The following is a 17,824-nucleotide window of genomic DNA, read 5'->3' on the forward strand; positions in this document are numbered from 1 at the left end:
TAGAACTTCTGGGATTTGCAGTCAATGACAAGAATCTCTTCTCCAACCCAATCAAAATTCTAGAATTCATCGAGGCGCTTCTAAACACAACTCAAACTCAAGCTTTTCTACCACAACAGAAGCTTAACAATCTAATTCATATCTTCTTAAAGGTCCCCACTCTGCAAAGCATCACTGTCAGCCCAGCCTTACTTTGCTACCTATCAGCATTTTCTGTTGGCCTTACCAATGTCAGCAAAGGCCTATGGGAGATCATATCAGTTATATCTAACCTTAGGATATGTCAGTGCAGACAGCCTCAGAATGTCTAAATTACATCTAAAGTAAAAGTAACAAAAGACCTTGGTACAGCTGTGCTAATGTCTGGTGCTTAAGATGGACAGCTTAAGATAGACAGTAGCTGCATAGTTAATTAGAAACCATTGTCTAGAGCAGGGGTGTCAAAGTCCCTCCTCGAGGGCCGGAATCCAGTCGGGTTTTCTGGATTTCCCCAATGAATATGCATTGAAAGCAGTGCATGCAAATAGATCTCATGCAGATTCATTGGGGAAATCCTGAAAACCCGACTGGATTCTGGCCCTCGAGGACCGACTTTGACACCTGTGGTCTAGAGTGATACTGGAAATAAACAGCAACTCCAGTCTCCCGTCCCTCTGTTTCAAACATTTTAGAAGAGATAGGGGTACTTAACATCAATAGATTCTATTTTTAGAACAGGTCTTAAACCTATAAATGTGAGGTGAAATCTTTTTTCTCTCTCTCTCTTTCCTCTGGCTCATTTCCTTGGCTTCTCACAGACACACATTAATGCAGGTAAACTATCTTCTCTCTCACACACACACACCAGCAGTCTCTGAATGTACTCTGTATTTGTAAAGCTTATTCCTATTTCTTTCTGTAACCCAGCATATGCTTGATGTATCTTTCTAAATATTGCCTTTCTGTAATATTAAGCCTATTTCTGAACATTATATTCTTTATGCAATCACTCTTGGCTGTCCTTGTCATTAATTTCACTTCCTATTGAACCTTCTATGAGGGTATTGAACCCGGGACTGGCAGAGTGTAAGGCCACCACATTATATCATTGGGCGCTTGTTTGCTTCAACATTGCCTCTCCAAAACCTTACATTTTGGGTGGGGGTGCATGCTTACAATCACCATACGTCAAATGATGCATCTTCTAGGTCACATGACATCTACAGATCACACAGCTCCATTTGTCCATCTACCCCTTCAAGAGCCTCAGACAAGCTGAGCAGACTTCTGCAGTCTAACGAGTGGTTGCCCATCTCAGTTGTCCTACATTAAATATTCAACAATTGGGGAACCCCACATATGGATCTCTTTGCTTCCGTCCCACAATCACAAACTCTATCCAGAATCTACACTCCCAATCACTTGGAGTCCATTGCCTTTTTCCTAGACTGGACAGAACTTCCTATAGGCTTTCCCTCCCGTACCTACTCTGTTCAAACTATGCCAAGAACAGGCTACTATGTTACTCATTACACCTCGATGGCCGAGACAACCATGGTTTCCTCTTTTTCTTCAGTTCAGTGTCCAGGAACCCATCATGCTGCAAATCCTTTCTAACACTGCTGACACAGAACAAAGAATCTCTTCTCCAGCCTGATCTACGTTCGTTAGCTCTCACTGCGTGGTATCTTTCTCCCACTGAGTAGATGCTGTTAAGTTTCAAGTTTATTAATTTTTGATATCCTACAAATCATGGAACAGCTAACTAGCTTAATTAAAATAAATGCAAATATTTTTTTTAAAAAAATTGAATTAAAAAATAAAAGCATTAAAGCAGGGGTGCCCACACTTTATGGGCTTGCGAGCTACTTTTATAATGACTAAGTCAAAATGATCAACCAACAATAAAATTTAAAAAAAACACAAAGCACACTGAAAGGCAGAGAAAATGTTAATTATTCATATTCCGGGTTTTTTCAAAGAGGTCACGGTAGATGACTATGCAATGTCACCTCAGTAACAAAATACAAAAATAGACAAATACACCCCCTCCCTTTTTACTAAACCACAATAGTAGGTTTTAGCACAGGGAGTTATGCTGAATGCCTCGTGCTGCTCTCAATGCTCATAGGCTCCCTGCGCTAAAAAACGCTATTGCGGTTTAGTAAAAGGGAGCCATAGTGCAAAATATAGACAGCAGATATACATTCTCAAAACCGACACATTTTGATCACTAAATTGAAAATAAAATCATTTTTCATACCTTTGCTGTTTGGTGATTTCATGAGTCTCTGGTTGCACTTTCTTCTTCTGACTGTGCATCCAATCTTTCTTCCTTTCTTTCAGCCTCCTGTATGTTTCCTCTCCTCCAGACCTCATTCTCTCCCCCAACTTTTTCTTTCTGTCTCCCTGTCTGCCCCCTTTCTTTCTTTCTCCGTGCCCTCCCCCAATCCACTCGGTTTGCTGCCACCGCCATCGGGGAACAGCCGTCCCAAGCTTTCCCTGCAGAAGCGTTGCGCTGACCAGCATTCCGCTCCCTGATGTCAATTCTGACGTAGGAGAGGAAGTTCCGGGTCAACAAGGCATTTCTCCTCATTCCATCCAGCCTGAGCCCCATCTCTCCTTGATCCAGCATTTCCCTTCTGTGTCTGTCAGAATTACTATTCCACCTATTTTCCAGCATCACCCTTCTTTGTGTCCATCTCACCTATATCCCTATCTCACCACTTTTTCAGAATCTTCATTTGTCTCTGTCCTTGTCTTTACCCCATGTTCACCATTTGCCCTTTCAATGTCTTTATCTCCCCCCCACACACTTTTTCAGCATTACTTCTATGTCTCTATTTCACCTCCTCTTCATGTTCCCTCTGTATCTCTATCCTTATTCAGTAGGTCCTGCTTACTCTTTCTCTTCTTTATGTCACTATCTCCATTTTCAGCTTTCCCCCCTTTTCCTTTGTTAATGCACCCTGTAGCCAGAATCTTTCCACCCACCCTCCACTCCGGCCCAGCCCAGTATGAAATATTTCCTTTTGTTTCCCTCCCCTCTCTCTCTCTTTCTTCTGCTCCCTCACCCACGAGTCCTGCATCTGGCCCTCTCCCTTCTACCTGCACCTGGCAAACCCCCCCTGCTCTGCGGCTCTCTTAAGCAACTCGTCAGCAGCAGTGATCAAGACAAGCTGCCGACATAGAGGCCTTCCCTCTACGAGTCCCGCCTTTGTGGAAAAAGGAAGTTGAAACAAGCGGGACTCGCAGAGGGTAGGCCCCGACGTCAGAAGCTTGTGTCATCGCTGCTACTGAGTTACCGAAGAGAGCCGCGGAGCAGGGGGTGTGGCCGGAAGCAGGTAGAAGGGAGAGGGCTGCTGGAAGAGGTAGAAGTTCCGGAGTATGACACCGACCTGGACCAGGATGATTTTGTTTTCAGGCTGTTGCTGCTGCCGCCACCACGCCCCCCCCCCCCCCCCGAAATGACAAAAAACAGCCTAATGCCCGGCGTCGGCGTCTTTGACGTCGGGGAGAGGAAGGCTGATAGGCCCGGTAGATCGGGACGGCAACACGAGTCTATCACAGAGCCCGGGATGGGCTCTGTGATCGACTCACGTTGCCTTCCTGAGCTACCGGTCAATCGCGATCGACGCGTTGGGCACCCCTGCATTAAAGCAACAAAATAATTATAAAACAATATATATACAGGAGGATAAGGGAAAAATACAATTTATGATAGAAAAGTATAGGGGAAAGATAACATATGAGGTATAGGGATAGTACAGAAAATAGAAGCTGATGCTTATAGAAAAGCATCAAAAAGTAGAAAAGTTTTGAGATCTTTCTTAAAAATTTGTAGAGAAGTCTGAAGTTACTAGGAAGAGTGTTCATAATTCTGAACCCTGAATGGAGAATATTGAGTTACGAATTTAATCAAGAAATATTTCTCTAAAAGTAGAAACTACTAAGCGATTGTGATTTAGGGATCTTAGAGTTCAAGATGGAGTGTAGGATGTCATAAATTTACTGAGAAATTATGGTGTGTCTGTGGAGCGAATTTTGAACATTAATAAGAGAATTTTGTATGTAATTTGATGTGATATTGGTAGCCAGTGTGCCAATTTAAGTAAGGGTGTTACATGATCATATTTTACTCTTTGTACCAGTATCAGCTGTCATTGAAACTTCCATAAAACTTTCTATCCAGCGATGTTAACGTTTCAAGTGGACTCGCTTCAAAATCTGATGTATTCAACATTCTCTGCAACCAGAAACATCTCCTCTGCCATTGGTACTACTACTTATCACTTATATAGCGTTGTAAGACGTACTGTGACGGGGCCAGGGGTAAGCCTAGCGCTGGCAACCCAGCTCCTGCCCCAGGCACAAGTTTTAGCGCTCTCTGGAAAACCACTCTGGAATAAACACACCAATAATTGCTAGTTCCAAGTTTTATTATCCAGTTCAATTGCACTGGTTCTAAAGCAGCCACACCAGCTGATGAGGCTTGGAAAAGATTTATCACAAACAAAAGTTCTCTTTTCCAGCAAGTCTGTGCTTCAATCAGGAAAGAAAAAAAAAAACACCAAAACCATTTCCTTTTAAACAGGATTTCTCTTTCTCATAGTTCTGCTGCCAGGCTTTGCACAGTTCTGGGCAGCACTGGTTTTCAGAATCCAAATACAAGAGTTTAGCTCCACTCTCTTTAAGCTTGGCCCAATTATGGTTTTGCACCTTCTGTTTCTTCAGGAAGTTCTCCCTACCTGACCACCTGAATTATAAATACCCCTGCTACCCTCTTTATTTCTGGGCAGGGGCTGGGAACCATCCACCCTTGTTTTAATGGTCTAAGATTCCCCTCTCAAAAGTTCCCATTATCAGGGATGTGCAATGTCAGGTCACTGAATCCATTCTGGGCATTATTTCTCCTTTTAAAGGTTAGTTAGCATTACCCATCCCCCCACTCACTATGCTTTGCTTGCATACAGGGATTCTGGTTTAATTTCTGCTACTAACCAATCCTCACATTCACACATCAAACTCTTATTCACTATACAGCCCTCCTAAGGACAGAAATGTTTCCTTTAAGTACTTTAGACCAGTGTTTTTCAACCTTTTTACACCTATGGACCGGCAGAAATAAAAGAATTATTCTGTGGACCAACGGTTGAAGAACACTGGGCTAAGTAGTGGACCAGACCCCGCCCATCTCTACCCAATCTCCACCCCAGATCCCACCCCCATAATAGTACTAATTGTAACACAATTTTTTCCATTCATTTTTCACAGATACACAATATAATCTTATTAACAATACATAACGGTTAACCACAAAATTAAACTACACAAGGCACACTGACAGCAGATGTAAATTCTCAAAATTGACATAATTCAATCACTAAATTCAAAAATAAAATCATTCCCCCTATCTTTGTTGTCTTCCTTCCTCCATGCTATGCCTTACCTTCTGGCCTGCTCCTGCCTGGCCATTTTATGCCGCCCCTGGTATTATCTTCAGGCCGGCTCCCTCTTCCTCACTGAGGCAGTGCACAATGCTGCGGGCAGCAGCTCCTTGTGTGTCCCGTGCCTCATCTGGAAGCCTTCCCTCTGACGTTGTAACATCAGAGAGAAGGCTTCCGGTTCAGGCACAGGACACATGTAGGAGCCGCTGCCCGTGGCTTTGTGCACTGAATCAGTGAGGAAGAGGGAGCTCGCTCTAAGATAACGCAGCATCAATCGCACCGTGGACCAGCATTTGAAGAACACTGTTTTGGGCCTGATGCACGTGCTGGCCCTGTGGACCGGCAGGAAATTTCTGTGGACCATTTTTATAGTACAAACTTTCATTCCCTTCCCCCACACAGTACCTTACTCACTCGTGCTGCATTCAGACCTATAGTCTATTGCTTCAGGGCTGCAATCCATTTCATTTCCCTCAGAGATATCTCCCTCTACCTCCATAAGAGATTCCTCGCTGAAGCTGGATACAGGCTATCCTCTGAAGCAGCATTTGGCAAGCCCTACTTATGGAGCTTTTCTCTTCCAATTAGCTTCTGCTTGGAAAGCAAAGTTTTGTTAGTATGGAAGTGCTGTGGGACAGGGAGTTTCTTAGCAGAAGGCAGTAAGACAGAGCTCCTAGCCTTCAGTTCCCTGTTCTGTGAGGAACATCCTTCCCTCCCGGTTCCTGATTGCTTGTGGGTGTTCTCAGATGGCCTTGATTTATTCTGCTGTGCAACCTTCACTGGAGCTCTAGCCACATTCTGCCTGTCAGCTCCACCTCTTTCCTTAACCCTTACTGTGTCAGAATGCCTGACCAGAGGTTTAGCTAGAGAATTAACAGATGATTTATAAAAGGGATTATAGTGACTTGGAACAGGTATTCTGTTCTTCTCTGCCATCCCTTCTCTGTTCCGCCCTGCCTGTCTGATCTTAGCACTGGGAACAGGATTAATGGGCAGCTTCCTTGGCTTAGGAATAGGCACATTTTCTTTAGTGGCAGGGTTTAAAGCAGGTTTTGAACCTGTGACAGGAGCTTCCCTATGCAGCGATGTACATTTTGACATTTATAAATGGTCCCTGCTCAGAAGAGCTTACAGTCTAACTTGGACAGACAGACATGACATATAGGGTTGGGGATGCAGAAATTAGGAGTCAAAAGCACTCTTGAAGAGGTGGCCTTTTAACTGGGCTTTGAACACTGCCAGAGATGGAGCTTGCCGTAGGGATTCGGGCAGCTTGTTCCAAGCATGTGGCGCATAGCAAGGTATAAGGAACAGAGTCTGGAGTATCCGAATATCTCTTGCATCTTTCCAACTTCAGTCAGAATTCAACTCAGTGCTATTTATGTTTTTCATGCTCCTCTTGACAAAAGGCCATTATGGGCTCCTTATACGAAGGTACGCTAGCTTTTTTAGCGCACGCACCAGATTAGCACGCGCTAGCCGAAAAACTACCGCCCGCTCAAGAGAAGGCGGTAGCAGCTAGCGCACGCTATTCCGCACGTTAAGGCCCTAATGCGCCTTCGTAAAAAGAGCCCTATATGTACATCCCTTAATCTCCAGATTCATGAAAGGCCATCTTTAAACCAAGCCACTAATCAAGACTCCTCTAGTAGTTTGGAATATTAATGTTTATGTTATTTATTTAATTTTTTATACTGTTCTCCCGAGGTTAGCTCAGAACTGGCATTTTTCCCTTTCTGTCCTGGTGGACTCACAATCTCTCTAATTTACCTGGGGAATGGGAGGATTAAGTGACTTGCCCAGAATCACTAGGAGCTGCATGAGTTTGAACCCACAACCTCAGGTTGCTGAGACTGTAGCTTTAACCACTGTGCCATGCTCACCCCTGAGATCATCAATATGCACCTAGATGACAGAATACCACTAAAAAATAATAGGAACCCTTGTCTAAACAAAAGCTCCTGTGGCCCAGTGGTTAAAGGCACTTCTTCCATCTTCCACAGGTCATGGGTTCAAATCCATACAACCCACATAGTACCTTAGCAGCTTCTATTTGGTTTAATAAGAGAGTATGGATTGGGTCTTTGCCATTTACATTAGCATTCTGCCCTGTCCAGAGTAGAGAGTTGCACCTGGACAGAAATCCCATCCATCCCCACCTGTCTCTGCCAGAATCCCCTCCGTCCCCACGAGGAATCCCCTCTGTCTCTGCCAATTCCCACAAGGAATCTCTTCCATCCCCCCATAAAGTTATTTGTTCCCATAAAAAACAATTACATCTGACAGTTTTGATTTTTTTTATGTCTTAATTTATTTAAACCAACAATAAAATACAATATAAACAAATAATAGTGAACAGAAATAAGAGATGCATACATCACCGGAAAGAATTAGAATAGACATTAGGTCATGTGACGGTAGGGTCGACCAAAACTGGAAACCCCAAAACAAACTCAGCAAGTACTTCATTTTGTACTAAATACAATTGGTAGCATAACCATGAGAGGGGGCTGGGCCTCCCACTTTCAGCTTAGTCCCCCTCAAAATGAACATCTCCATTGCTGTAGATGGTGGGACATTTTGTTTTTCCATCATCTTGGTCTCAGTTTCTGCTTTTGTCTGTCTTCTAATTCTCTTTCCTGGCCTAAGGAATCCCGGTTCCATCCCCATGGGAGTCTTGTGAGCCTGGGGGGGGGGGGATTCCCACGGAATTCCCACAATCCTCATTCCCGTATAGACCTCTAGTCCAGAGGGAAACTTATTTTTACCCTGAGATGGTTTATGATGTCCTAAGGTATCATCTCACATGGCAGGAACCCATCCCTAAAAGAAAGCAACTGTGGCCCAGTAGTTAAAGGCACTGCTTCCAACTTCTAAAGATCATAAGTTCAAATCTTATTTTTTTAGTGGCATTCTGCCATCTAGGTGCATATTGATGATGTCACAATGATATCAAGATTGTGCATCAGACATGTCCACTTGCTCTGAAGCACAGCCATTGTGAGTAGTGTATCTCTTTTTATTTTCTTAACCTGTGCTTAAGGCCCCGCCCACAGGAGGAGCCTAAGGCTCCCGGACCTATTCTGGTTGGCCCAGGTGCCTCAGGCCCCACCTGTGGGCAGGGTTTGAACCGCCTGGGCCAATCCGGCCCCATTCTGGAGCTGGCTGGCCTGCCAGACGGGTGGGCTTGGCACCCGTCCGTCTGGCCAACGTTTTCAAGGTATGGGGGGTGGGATTGGGGGTGAGTGGGTCGTGGGGTCGGCGGGGGGGGTCGCAGGTCGGTGGGGGGCAAATCGGAGGTTCAGGGGGAGTGGTCGTGGGGGGTCGATTCAAGGGCAGGAGGGCCTGGGATCCCTCCTCTTATTTTAGTGGGGGTGGGGGTAGGGATCCACCTGGGCAGGAGGGGTTGTGCTCCCTCCTGCCCGATCTTGTAGGGAGTGGGGGTCACATGGCCAGGAGGGCTTGGGCTCCCTCCTGCCCTGATTGTTGGGGGGGGGAGGAAGGGTGGATCGCAGCAGGGGAGATGAGCCATCTCTCCTGCTGCGATCATTGCTGTAGGGGTAGGCAGGTTGCTGGGGCCGCTGAGCTGATCGCAGCAGCCACGATCAGCTCAGTTGCCTCTTTTCGGCACTTATACCTGTTTTGACTTGGTCTAAGTCAAAACGTATAAGTGCCAACTAGGCAACCTGCCTAAAGTTTTGGTTATACCTGCTGCATAGGAGAGTCACGTGATGCTGTGAGCCGGTGAGCAGCTAGCCTTGCCAGCTCCGGAACCTCGCCCTTCCTTTTTGTCGCTAACAGGAATTACAGCGATCTTTGCCTTCCGTTTTTCAGCTGCTCTGGTGGGACACTATATGGACAAATTTTTGGCCAAAAATCAGCTAACTATGTCGTCTAAATCAGCGAAAAAGGAGAAGGGTAAGCCTGGAGAGGAGAAAATGGCGGAGTCCTCGTGTGGTGTGCTCAGGCAATTTGCTACGGAGACGCTGATGGAACTTAAACAACTTATTGCTCAGGCTTTAACGCCAAGTATGGAGCAGTTATCGGCTCAACTTACTAAATTGGAATCCCTCATGGAAGATCAGTCGACGAGGGTTACTGTTTTGTAGGAGCACGTCTCCACAGTGGAAGATGAGGCCCGAGCTGTGAACACTGAAGTGTCTCAATTGAAAGTTCAGCTCGGCCAACAGCAGGCCAAACTGGAGGACCTGGAGAACAGGTCCCACAGGGGCAACTTGCGCTTTATGGGATTTCCTGAAACTATTGCTGATTCTGTTCTCCTCTCCGTGGTGGAATCCTGCCTAGCCAGCAAATTGCCTATGCCTGCTTCCCTGGGCCCGGCCTGTTTTGAATGCATCCACAGAGTGGGGCCTCGCAATGGAAAGGATCAGAGGTCCAGGGTCGTGATTGGTAAACTTCATAATTATAGGCATAAAGTGGAGATTCTCCGGGAATTTTGGCTAAAGAGGGACGCTTTGCAGTTTGATTCCGTTCCCATTCGGATCGGGCAGGATTATTCTGCTGCTTTGACTGATAAGAGAAAAGTATTTTATCCACTATGCAAGAAGCTAGCGGACCTCAAATGCTGTTTCTTATTTTTATACCCGGCTATTTTGAAGATCCAACTGGATGGTAAATGGCACGTGTTTGACTCAGACACCCTGGCTAGAGAGTTCATTAACAGATTGGAGGCTCCTAGGTCGCCTCCACCTTGAGCCTAGCTGACTGAGGAGTCGCTGTAGTGGATTGGATTTTCTTGATGTACACAATGTTTATGCTGTGTTCTCACACTGTTCAAATTTGTGTTTAAGGGAGGGCTGGGTTCCGATGGCACTAGAGACGTGCTCCGCCTTCCGGTATCCAAGGGGTTGTTGGATGGCCTTTTGCCTTTGGGGAGGATGTTTGGGACCAGGGGGTATGGGGGTGGGGTAGGGTTGTGTAGGAGATGGAAGGGGGTTTGCGTGAAGGGACTTGTGCATTTCTTGATTTGTCTTCCAGAGTGAATGGGTACTGTATGTTTGGATGGATGGGGAACAGTTGTACTTATTTTGCATACTATGGTTGTATTTAAGCTGTTTGTTTTTCTTGGAAAATCTCAATAAATATAGTTAAACATACCTACTGCATGCCTAGGTCTGGGTCGGCCCACCTCCCGCCCACCGCCCGCCCTTTCCCCTCCTCTAAACACGCCTCTTTTCTCTCTGTGCGTTTAGAGGCAGGGGAAAGGCCTAAGCTGGTTTTAGATACGTCTAAAACCAGCTTTGATTATGGGTACTTGGACAATCAGACTTTTTGATCGTCCAAGAAGCCATTTAGGCCACTTTTTAGACTTTTTTAAAATTATTATGAGCCCCTTAGCACCCTGACATTGGTTCAAATCTCCCACTGTTCCTTGTGACCCTGGGCAACTGGAATGAAAAGAAATATGATAAAGGAGCCACATAGGATATAAATAGTATATTAATAATTAAAAGATAAATTAAATATAATAGTGGTGCCATTCTTTTACTGCAGACAATTTTAATGTAAAAAACCAGCATAAAATCGCCATTCTAACGACATCATAACGCTAACACATGATAATGTTACATAGACGTTATGAAGACGTCTATGTAACACCTAAAAGGTGATTCTGTAAAGGACATCTAACAATATAGATTAACTTAGATTTGCTCAGCACTGCTGAGCACGATTCTCTCTACTGCATCTATGCATTATAAAATCACGCTCAGCATTCTACTGCTCGATATCTAAACAACACCTAAATTTTAGACGTCCTAAACAGAATGTGGCCCTCAACATGCTCTTGCTTATTATCTGGATCGGTCAAAACCTCACAGAAAATCTACTCAGCTGTTCTAGTTATTTGATCCAAACAGACTTAGGGCTCCAGTCACCAAGAGGACAATTTTCACTTGGCTGGCGAACTGTATCTCTTTTTTGCTATGCTCAGGCTGGGCTGCCATTGGAAGTTCATATCAAAACACATATCAGAGCAATGGCAATTTCAGTAGCTCATCTACATTTCACTCCCATTGAGAACATCTGTAATATAGCTACTTGGTCCTCAGTTCATACTTTAACATCCCATTACTGTTTAGCGAATCTTTCCAGAAGGGATAGTTGGTTCAGCCAATGAGCAAAGTTACCTTTTAACCCAGCCCAAGGATGCTCTGAAATGATTGTACAAATATTTCCAATTAAATATGTTTATTAAAAATAACAGAGTAATCTTGTTTCAAAAAGCATTTGTACAAGGAGACACGTCTAAGTCTGAGGAATGGTCTCATACACCATCCTGCCTTCTTTACCTATATACCTAATATGATGACATTTTTCCTTCCTTCATATAATTGGTCAAACATATTTTCTACCATATAAGGCATACAATATGTATGCATGTACTTCTTGTACATGCATACATATTGGGGGAGTGGCTTTCCCCTCACAGAGGAATTCCTGAATTAACATTCTGATACTAACTTAAATCACTAATAAAAAAAAGAAAAACAGAAAAAACAGTTCTAATATTACAATATACTTACAAAGAAAAAATAGTCATGCACACAGCCTTAAATTCTCCCTCTTCTGTGGTCCTAAGATCCAACCTGCGTCTCTCACATGTAACAGCATGAAGCTATCTGACATCTTGTAGTTCTTTGTTCCAACAGTGAGAAGGGGAGTAGCTAAACAACTTTAAAAGAAGTCTAACTTTTTCTGTGTAAGTCACCTAATACAGTTTGAGGTAGATATGTTTTAAGCTAAAGAAAGTCAGAAGTCAGAAGGAAATTCCTACATATTTAAGTACTAACATTTTAATAGAAATGTAGTACATTCATATATATTCATTTATATATGTATACACACATATGGATCTAATTAGGGTCTCTGTAATGTTAGTCTCCAAAAGAAGGCCCCTTGGAATATGAGTCTCTATAGCAACAAGGTCAGAGGCCAATGTATGTCTGCCAGCAGGTTCCTTGAGTATATCTCAGCGACAACTTGTGATAGCAGGAGGATATTGACGTCCATGAAGGGAGTACGGCTCAAACAAATGGTACTAGAGCCCACCAGGGCCCAGGCCATCCTGGACCTGGTACTTACGAACGGGGAAAGCGTCTCGGAGGTCTCGGTGGGAGAAACGCTAGCCACCAGTGATCATAACATGGTATGGTTTAACCTTAAGAAAGGCTTCCCTAGATCACAAACAAAAACAAGGGTACTCAATTTCCGGGGCACTGACTTCGCAAGCATGGGAGATTTCGTCCATCAGAAGCTGCAGGTTCAAGAAGTAACTGATAATGTGGAAGCTATGTGGTCAACCTTGAAATCGACTCTTCACGAGGCAACTATCCGCTACATAAACAACAAAGGTAAAAGAAACCCCAATGGTTCACTGATGAGGTCTTGTACCTCGTCAAGGAGAAGAAAAGAGCATTTCTCTCATACAAACGCACCGGGGAAAAGGAAGCAAACATTGAATACAGGACAAAGTCTACAGCGGTCAAAACAGCAGTCAGGGAGGCCAAGCTTCAAATGGAAGAAACTCTAGTGAAGAACATTAAGAAAGGGGACAAATCCTTCTTCAGGTACATTAGCAACAGAAAAAAGAACACAAACGGGATAACATGCCTTAGAACGCCAGACGGGGATTATGTGGAAACAGACTCCGATAAAGCCAAACTACTGAATGATTACTTCTGCTCAGTCTTTACCTGTGAGGCACCAGGGCACGGGCCATGGCTGGAAACAAAGCAAAGCATGGAAGACCCATTTCAGAATTTTGAGTTCACAACTGCTGATGTTTACAGAGAACTGTCAAGACTCAAGGTGAACAAAGCCATGGGACCGGACAATTTGCACCCAAGAGTGCTCAGAGAGCTATGCGATGTTCTGGCAAAACCGTTTGCCATGCTCTTCAATCTCTCCCTAAGTACGGGGAGAGTCCCCCTGGACTGGAAAACAGCTAACGTCGTTCCTCTGCACAAAAAGGGTTGCAGAGCAGAGCCTGCGAATTACAGACCGGTGAGTCTCACATCAATAGTGTGTAAACTCATGGAAACTCTACTTAAAGGTAAATTAGACACGATATTGGATGAGGAGAATCTAAGGGATCCCTGCCAACATGGATTCACTAAGGGCAGGTCATGCCAATCCAATCTTATCAGCTTCTTTGATTGGGTGACAGGAAAGCTAGACTCGGGAGAGTCTCTGGACATAGTGTATTTGGATTTCAGTAAAGCTTTTGACAGTGTCCCACACCGTAGACTATTAAACAAGATGAAATCGATGGGGTTAGGTGAGAAACTAACTGCATGGGTCAATGATTGGCTGAGTGGAAGACTTCAGAGGGTGATGGTCAACGGCACCCTCTCTGAGACTTCGGAGGTGACCAGCGGAGTGCCGCAGGGCTCAGTCCTGGGACCATCCCTTTTCAACATATTCATAAGGGACTTGACCCGAGGGCTTCAGGGTAAAGTAGCACTGTTTGCCGACGATGCCAAACTGTGTAATACAGTAAGCGAAAGCAATCTCAAGGATAGCATGATGCATGATCTGATCACGTTGGAAAACTGGTCCTCAATATGGCAGCTGGGCTTCAACGCTAAGAAATGTAAGGTCATGCATCTCGGCAGCAGAAATCCATGCAGAACATACACCTTGAATGGAGAAACACTAGCTAGGACTTCAGAAGAACGGGACTTGGGAGTAATCATCAGTGCAGACATGAAGGCTGCCAAACAAGTAGAGAAGGCCTCATCCAAGGCAAGGCAAATGATGGGATGTATCAATAGAAGCTTCGTTAGCCGCAAACCTGAAGTCATTATGCCACTTTACAGAACCATGGTGAGACCTCATCTGGAATACTGTGTGCAATTCTGGAGGCCACATTACCGTAAAGATGTGCTTCGAGCTGAGTCAGTCCAGCGGATGGCCACTAGGATGGTCTCCGGACTCAAGGGTCTCTCATACGAAGAAAGACTGGGCAAATTGCAGCTCTATACTCTAGAAGAACGCAGGGAAAGGGGTGACATGATAGAGACATTTAAGTACGTCACAGGTCGTGTCGAGGTGGAAAATGACATATTCTTTCCCAAGGGACCCTCGGTCACAAGGGGGCACCCGCTCAAACTTAGAGGAGGGAAATTTAGTGGTGACACCAGGAAGTATTTCTTCACAGAAAGGGTGGTGGATCAGTGGAACAAACTTCCGGAGCAGGTGATCAGAGCCACCAGCGTGCTCGACTTTAAGAATAAATGGGACATCCACGTGGGATCCCTGCGAGGGTCGAGTTAAGGAGCTGGGTCATTAGCACTCGGGCTTAATGGGGTGGGTCAGTAGAGTGGGCAGACTTGGTGGGCTGTAGCCCTTTTCTGCCGTCATCTTTCTATGTTCTATGTTTCTATGATCTCCTGGACCAAGCTGGACAATGGGTCTCTAAGAAAACTAAGGACATCTGGTCTGGATTTTTCCTAACCTACACTGCAGAACAACAGAGCTAATGCCCCCAAATGGATTCCTAATCTTTGCCTGTTTCCCCTCAGAGCAAGAAGCACATGTTCTTTCATATCAATTTAAATTCCGCTTATTTGTTTATCTATTTTTGTATTCTTTTTATCCAATTTTGTTTTTTTAGCCACTTACAATTCTTTCTTACTTGTTCTGGGATGTGGCCTTATCTTATCAATCTTCCCTAGACAGTGAATCCTTTGAACAGTAGTAAGAAAGTTTAGTGACTGTTTATTATTTCATGTTTACACATATCACCAAATAACTGTCCATCTTAGTAGGCCTGCCACACCCCGGCTTACTTGAGCCAAAGGGCCACGTCCTTACCAAGCAGTTCTGCAAAGTTTTTTTCTCTACATAAAGCCAACTTTCCTCCATCCTATTTGGTTTCAGCTAGTGGGTCCCACATGTGAAAATATGCTGCTTGCTTGTCCTATAAAGCACAGTTGCTTACCTTTAACAGGTGTTATCTGAGGACAGCAGGCAGATATTCTCACAACCCTCCCACCTCCCTTAGTTGGCTTTTTAGCTTTCTCTCACAAGCCTACATCGGGCGGGAAGATACCGGCATCTGTGCAGTATGAGCACTTTTGAGACTTTCAACATTTTTTTAAATGACAGTATACTTTTGCACTGTCTGTACTGGGCTCTGTGGATGACATCACCCACATGTGAGAATATCTGCCTGTTGTCCTCAGATAACACCTATTACAGATAAATAACTGTGCTTTATTTACATAAGTAGGAGACATGCCTATGCACCACCCTTGCTCTGCCTCTGTATATGCCCCCCTTGCAAATGCACTATGTAAGTTAAGTAGATAGTGCCAGGACAGAGTCAGAGCAGAGAAAGAGCATTTTGCCTAACCATATGTACAGTGGTGATATCCAGCTACACTCCATGTAGTTAAGCAAAAAATCTGTTCTAAATGAATCTAATTAGTTTGTCCATATAGCAGCTGAATATCATGCTTTTTATATAGCTGTTTGTGATCAGGAATATACGCATATAATTCAGCTGCTGATTAGGCATGAAGCAACACTGAATATACATTTTTTTTTACATTTCAGTGTTTATAAAAACTTGCTACTTTATGTGCTGTCTAGTATCTCTTCTAGCATTTTAGTATGATATATACTAAACTCTTTATGTTGACCTTTAAAGTGATCCATTATAAGATTCCTTGGTATTTGACACAAGTGATGATACTTTATCAGCCTCTTAGATCTTTACGGTCAGAGGGAATTATGTGATTATCAATAAATGAGTTTTTACATGCGCATTATGAAAATACAAGAGCATCTGTAATCTCAATAACAGGAATAATTTGACAGGACCATAAAGATTTCTTTCTGATATTCAGAAATTTAAGAAGGTATTGAAAACAACTCTATTCATAGAGGCTTTTAATTGAATGTACAGTTATATTTTTATGAGTAGATGGAACTTTGTTTTACTTGTTTGTATTATTTGTTGATTATGTTTGAATTTGGAAATCACTTAGGTTTAATCAGGTTAGTTTTTTTTTTTTAAAATAAATAAATATACTTTTTTTTTAAAGAAAGTAGAGCAGAATACCTAACTTTTTAAATATTGTTGTCAAGGATTCATTAGAGATTGAGAATGCTAAAGATGTATTTGGTGGCAGACTTACATCTGATATGATTGTGGAAAATTGTGGAAAAAGCTTCCTTGAAATTGAAGAGTTGAACTGGAAAGAGTCTAACATCAGGTACAGTATCATATCTCATTTTAATGTCTTGTAGTAGTAGTTTAAATCTGCAATATGCTCACTGTTATTATACCCAGAGTATCAGTGGCATTATTTGATTCTCTTAAGACAAGAACATAAGAATAGCCTTACTGGGTCAGACCAAAGGTCCATCAAGTTTTAAGTTTATTAGGTTTTTATATACCGCCTATCAGATTTTAAGCGTTACCTGATTGTAAGCGTTTTTTACAATCAGGTACTCAAGCATTTTTCCTATCTGTCCCAGTGGGCTCACAATCTATCTAATGTACCTGGGGCTATGGAGGACTGAATGACTTGCCCAGGGTCACAAAGATCAGCGCGGGATTTGAACCCACAACCCCAGGGTGCTGAGGCTGTAGCTCCAACCACTGCACCATGCACTCCTCCAATCCCAGTAGCCCATTCTCACGGTGGCCAATCCAGGTCACTAATACCTGGCCAAAACCCAAGGAATAGCAATATTCCATGCTACTGAACCTGGCAAACAGTGGCTTCCCCCATGTCTTTCTCAATAACAGTGCAAACTAAAGGTTGACCCTTAGTACTCCACAGAAATGAAAATCTGACAAAACCAAAAACACTGTGGAGAAGATGATGTTCAAGATACAGGCTTTATTAAAAGTACAGTTCAATAATCCACATGAGAAATTCCCAGGACCCAAATCATTGGCTTTCGAGGATTTCTCAACCGCGCAGTTTCATGTAGAGTAGTTTTTAGCTTTTTATCCATGAGTCTTTGTATCAGGACCCCTAGGGACCCCTGAGGAAGACAGTTTTGTCGAAACACAGACTGTGTTGGGTCCAAGTCCCCAATGATTTGGGTCCTAGGCATTTCTTATATGGATTATTGAACTGTATTTTAATAAAACCTGCATCTTGAACATCATCTTCTCCACAAGGTTTTTGGGTTTTTCTCAATAACAAACTATGGACTTTTCTTCCAGGAACTTGTCCAAACCTTTCTTAAAACCAGCTACCAGTGAGACTCATATATCAACCTGAATTTTGATGGGAAAGTCAGTTGGTCACAAATTTGAATTTTGGTGGGAAAATCAGTTGGTCTCTTATTTTTTGTTCTCTCAGGGTTTCTGCAGCTGGCATTGTACTTGTTGTAGGTTTTTGGGTCTTGCTGCA

General features: G+C 43.6%; 1 protein-coding gene across 3 annotated transcripts in view; it reads left to right on the forward strand.

Annotated features, from left to right (window-relative positions):
• LRRC9 (leucine rich repeat containing 9) overlaps nucleotides 1-17,824 on the forward strand; it is a 584,298-nt gene that overhangs the window by 419,449 nt on the left and 147,025 nt on the right. For all 3 annotated transcript variants that reach the window (XM_033952892.1, XM_033952893.1, XM_033952894.1), the window contains exon 26: nucleotides 16,542-16,669. In XM_033952892.1, coding sequence (XP_033808783.1) covers nucleotides 16,542-16,669 — 128 coding nt within the window. The remainder of the gene's footprint in view (nucleotides 1-16,541; nucleotides 16,670-17,824) is intronic.

Source organism: Geotrypetes seraphini, chromosome 7 (genome assembly GCF_902459505.1).
Source record: "Geotrypetes seraphini chromosome 7, aGeoSer1.1, whole genome shotgun sequence".
NCBI classification, from domain to species: domain Eukaryota; kingdom Metazoa; phylum Chordata; class Amphibia; order Gymnophiona; family Dermophiidae; genus Geotrypetes; species Geotrypetes seraphini.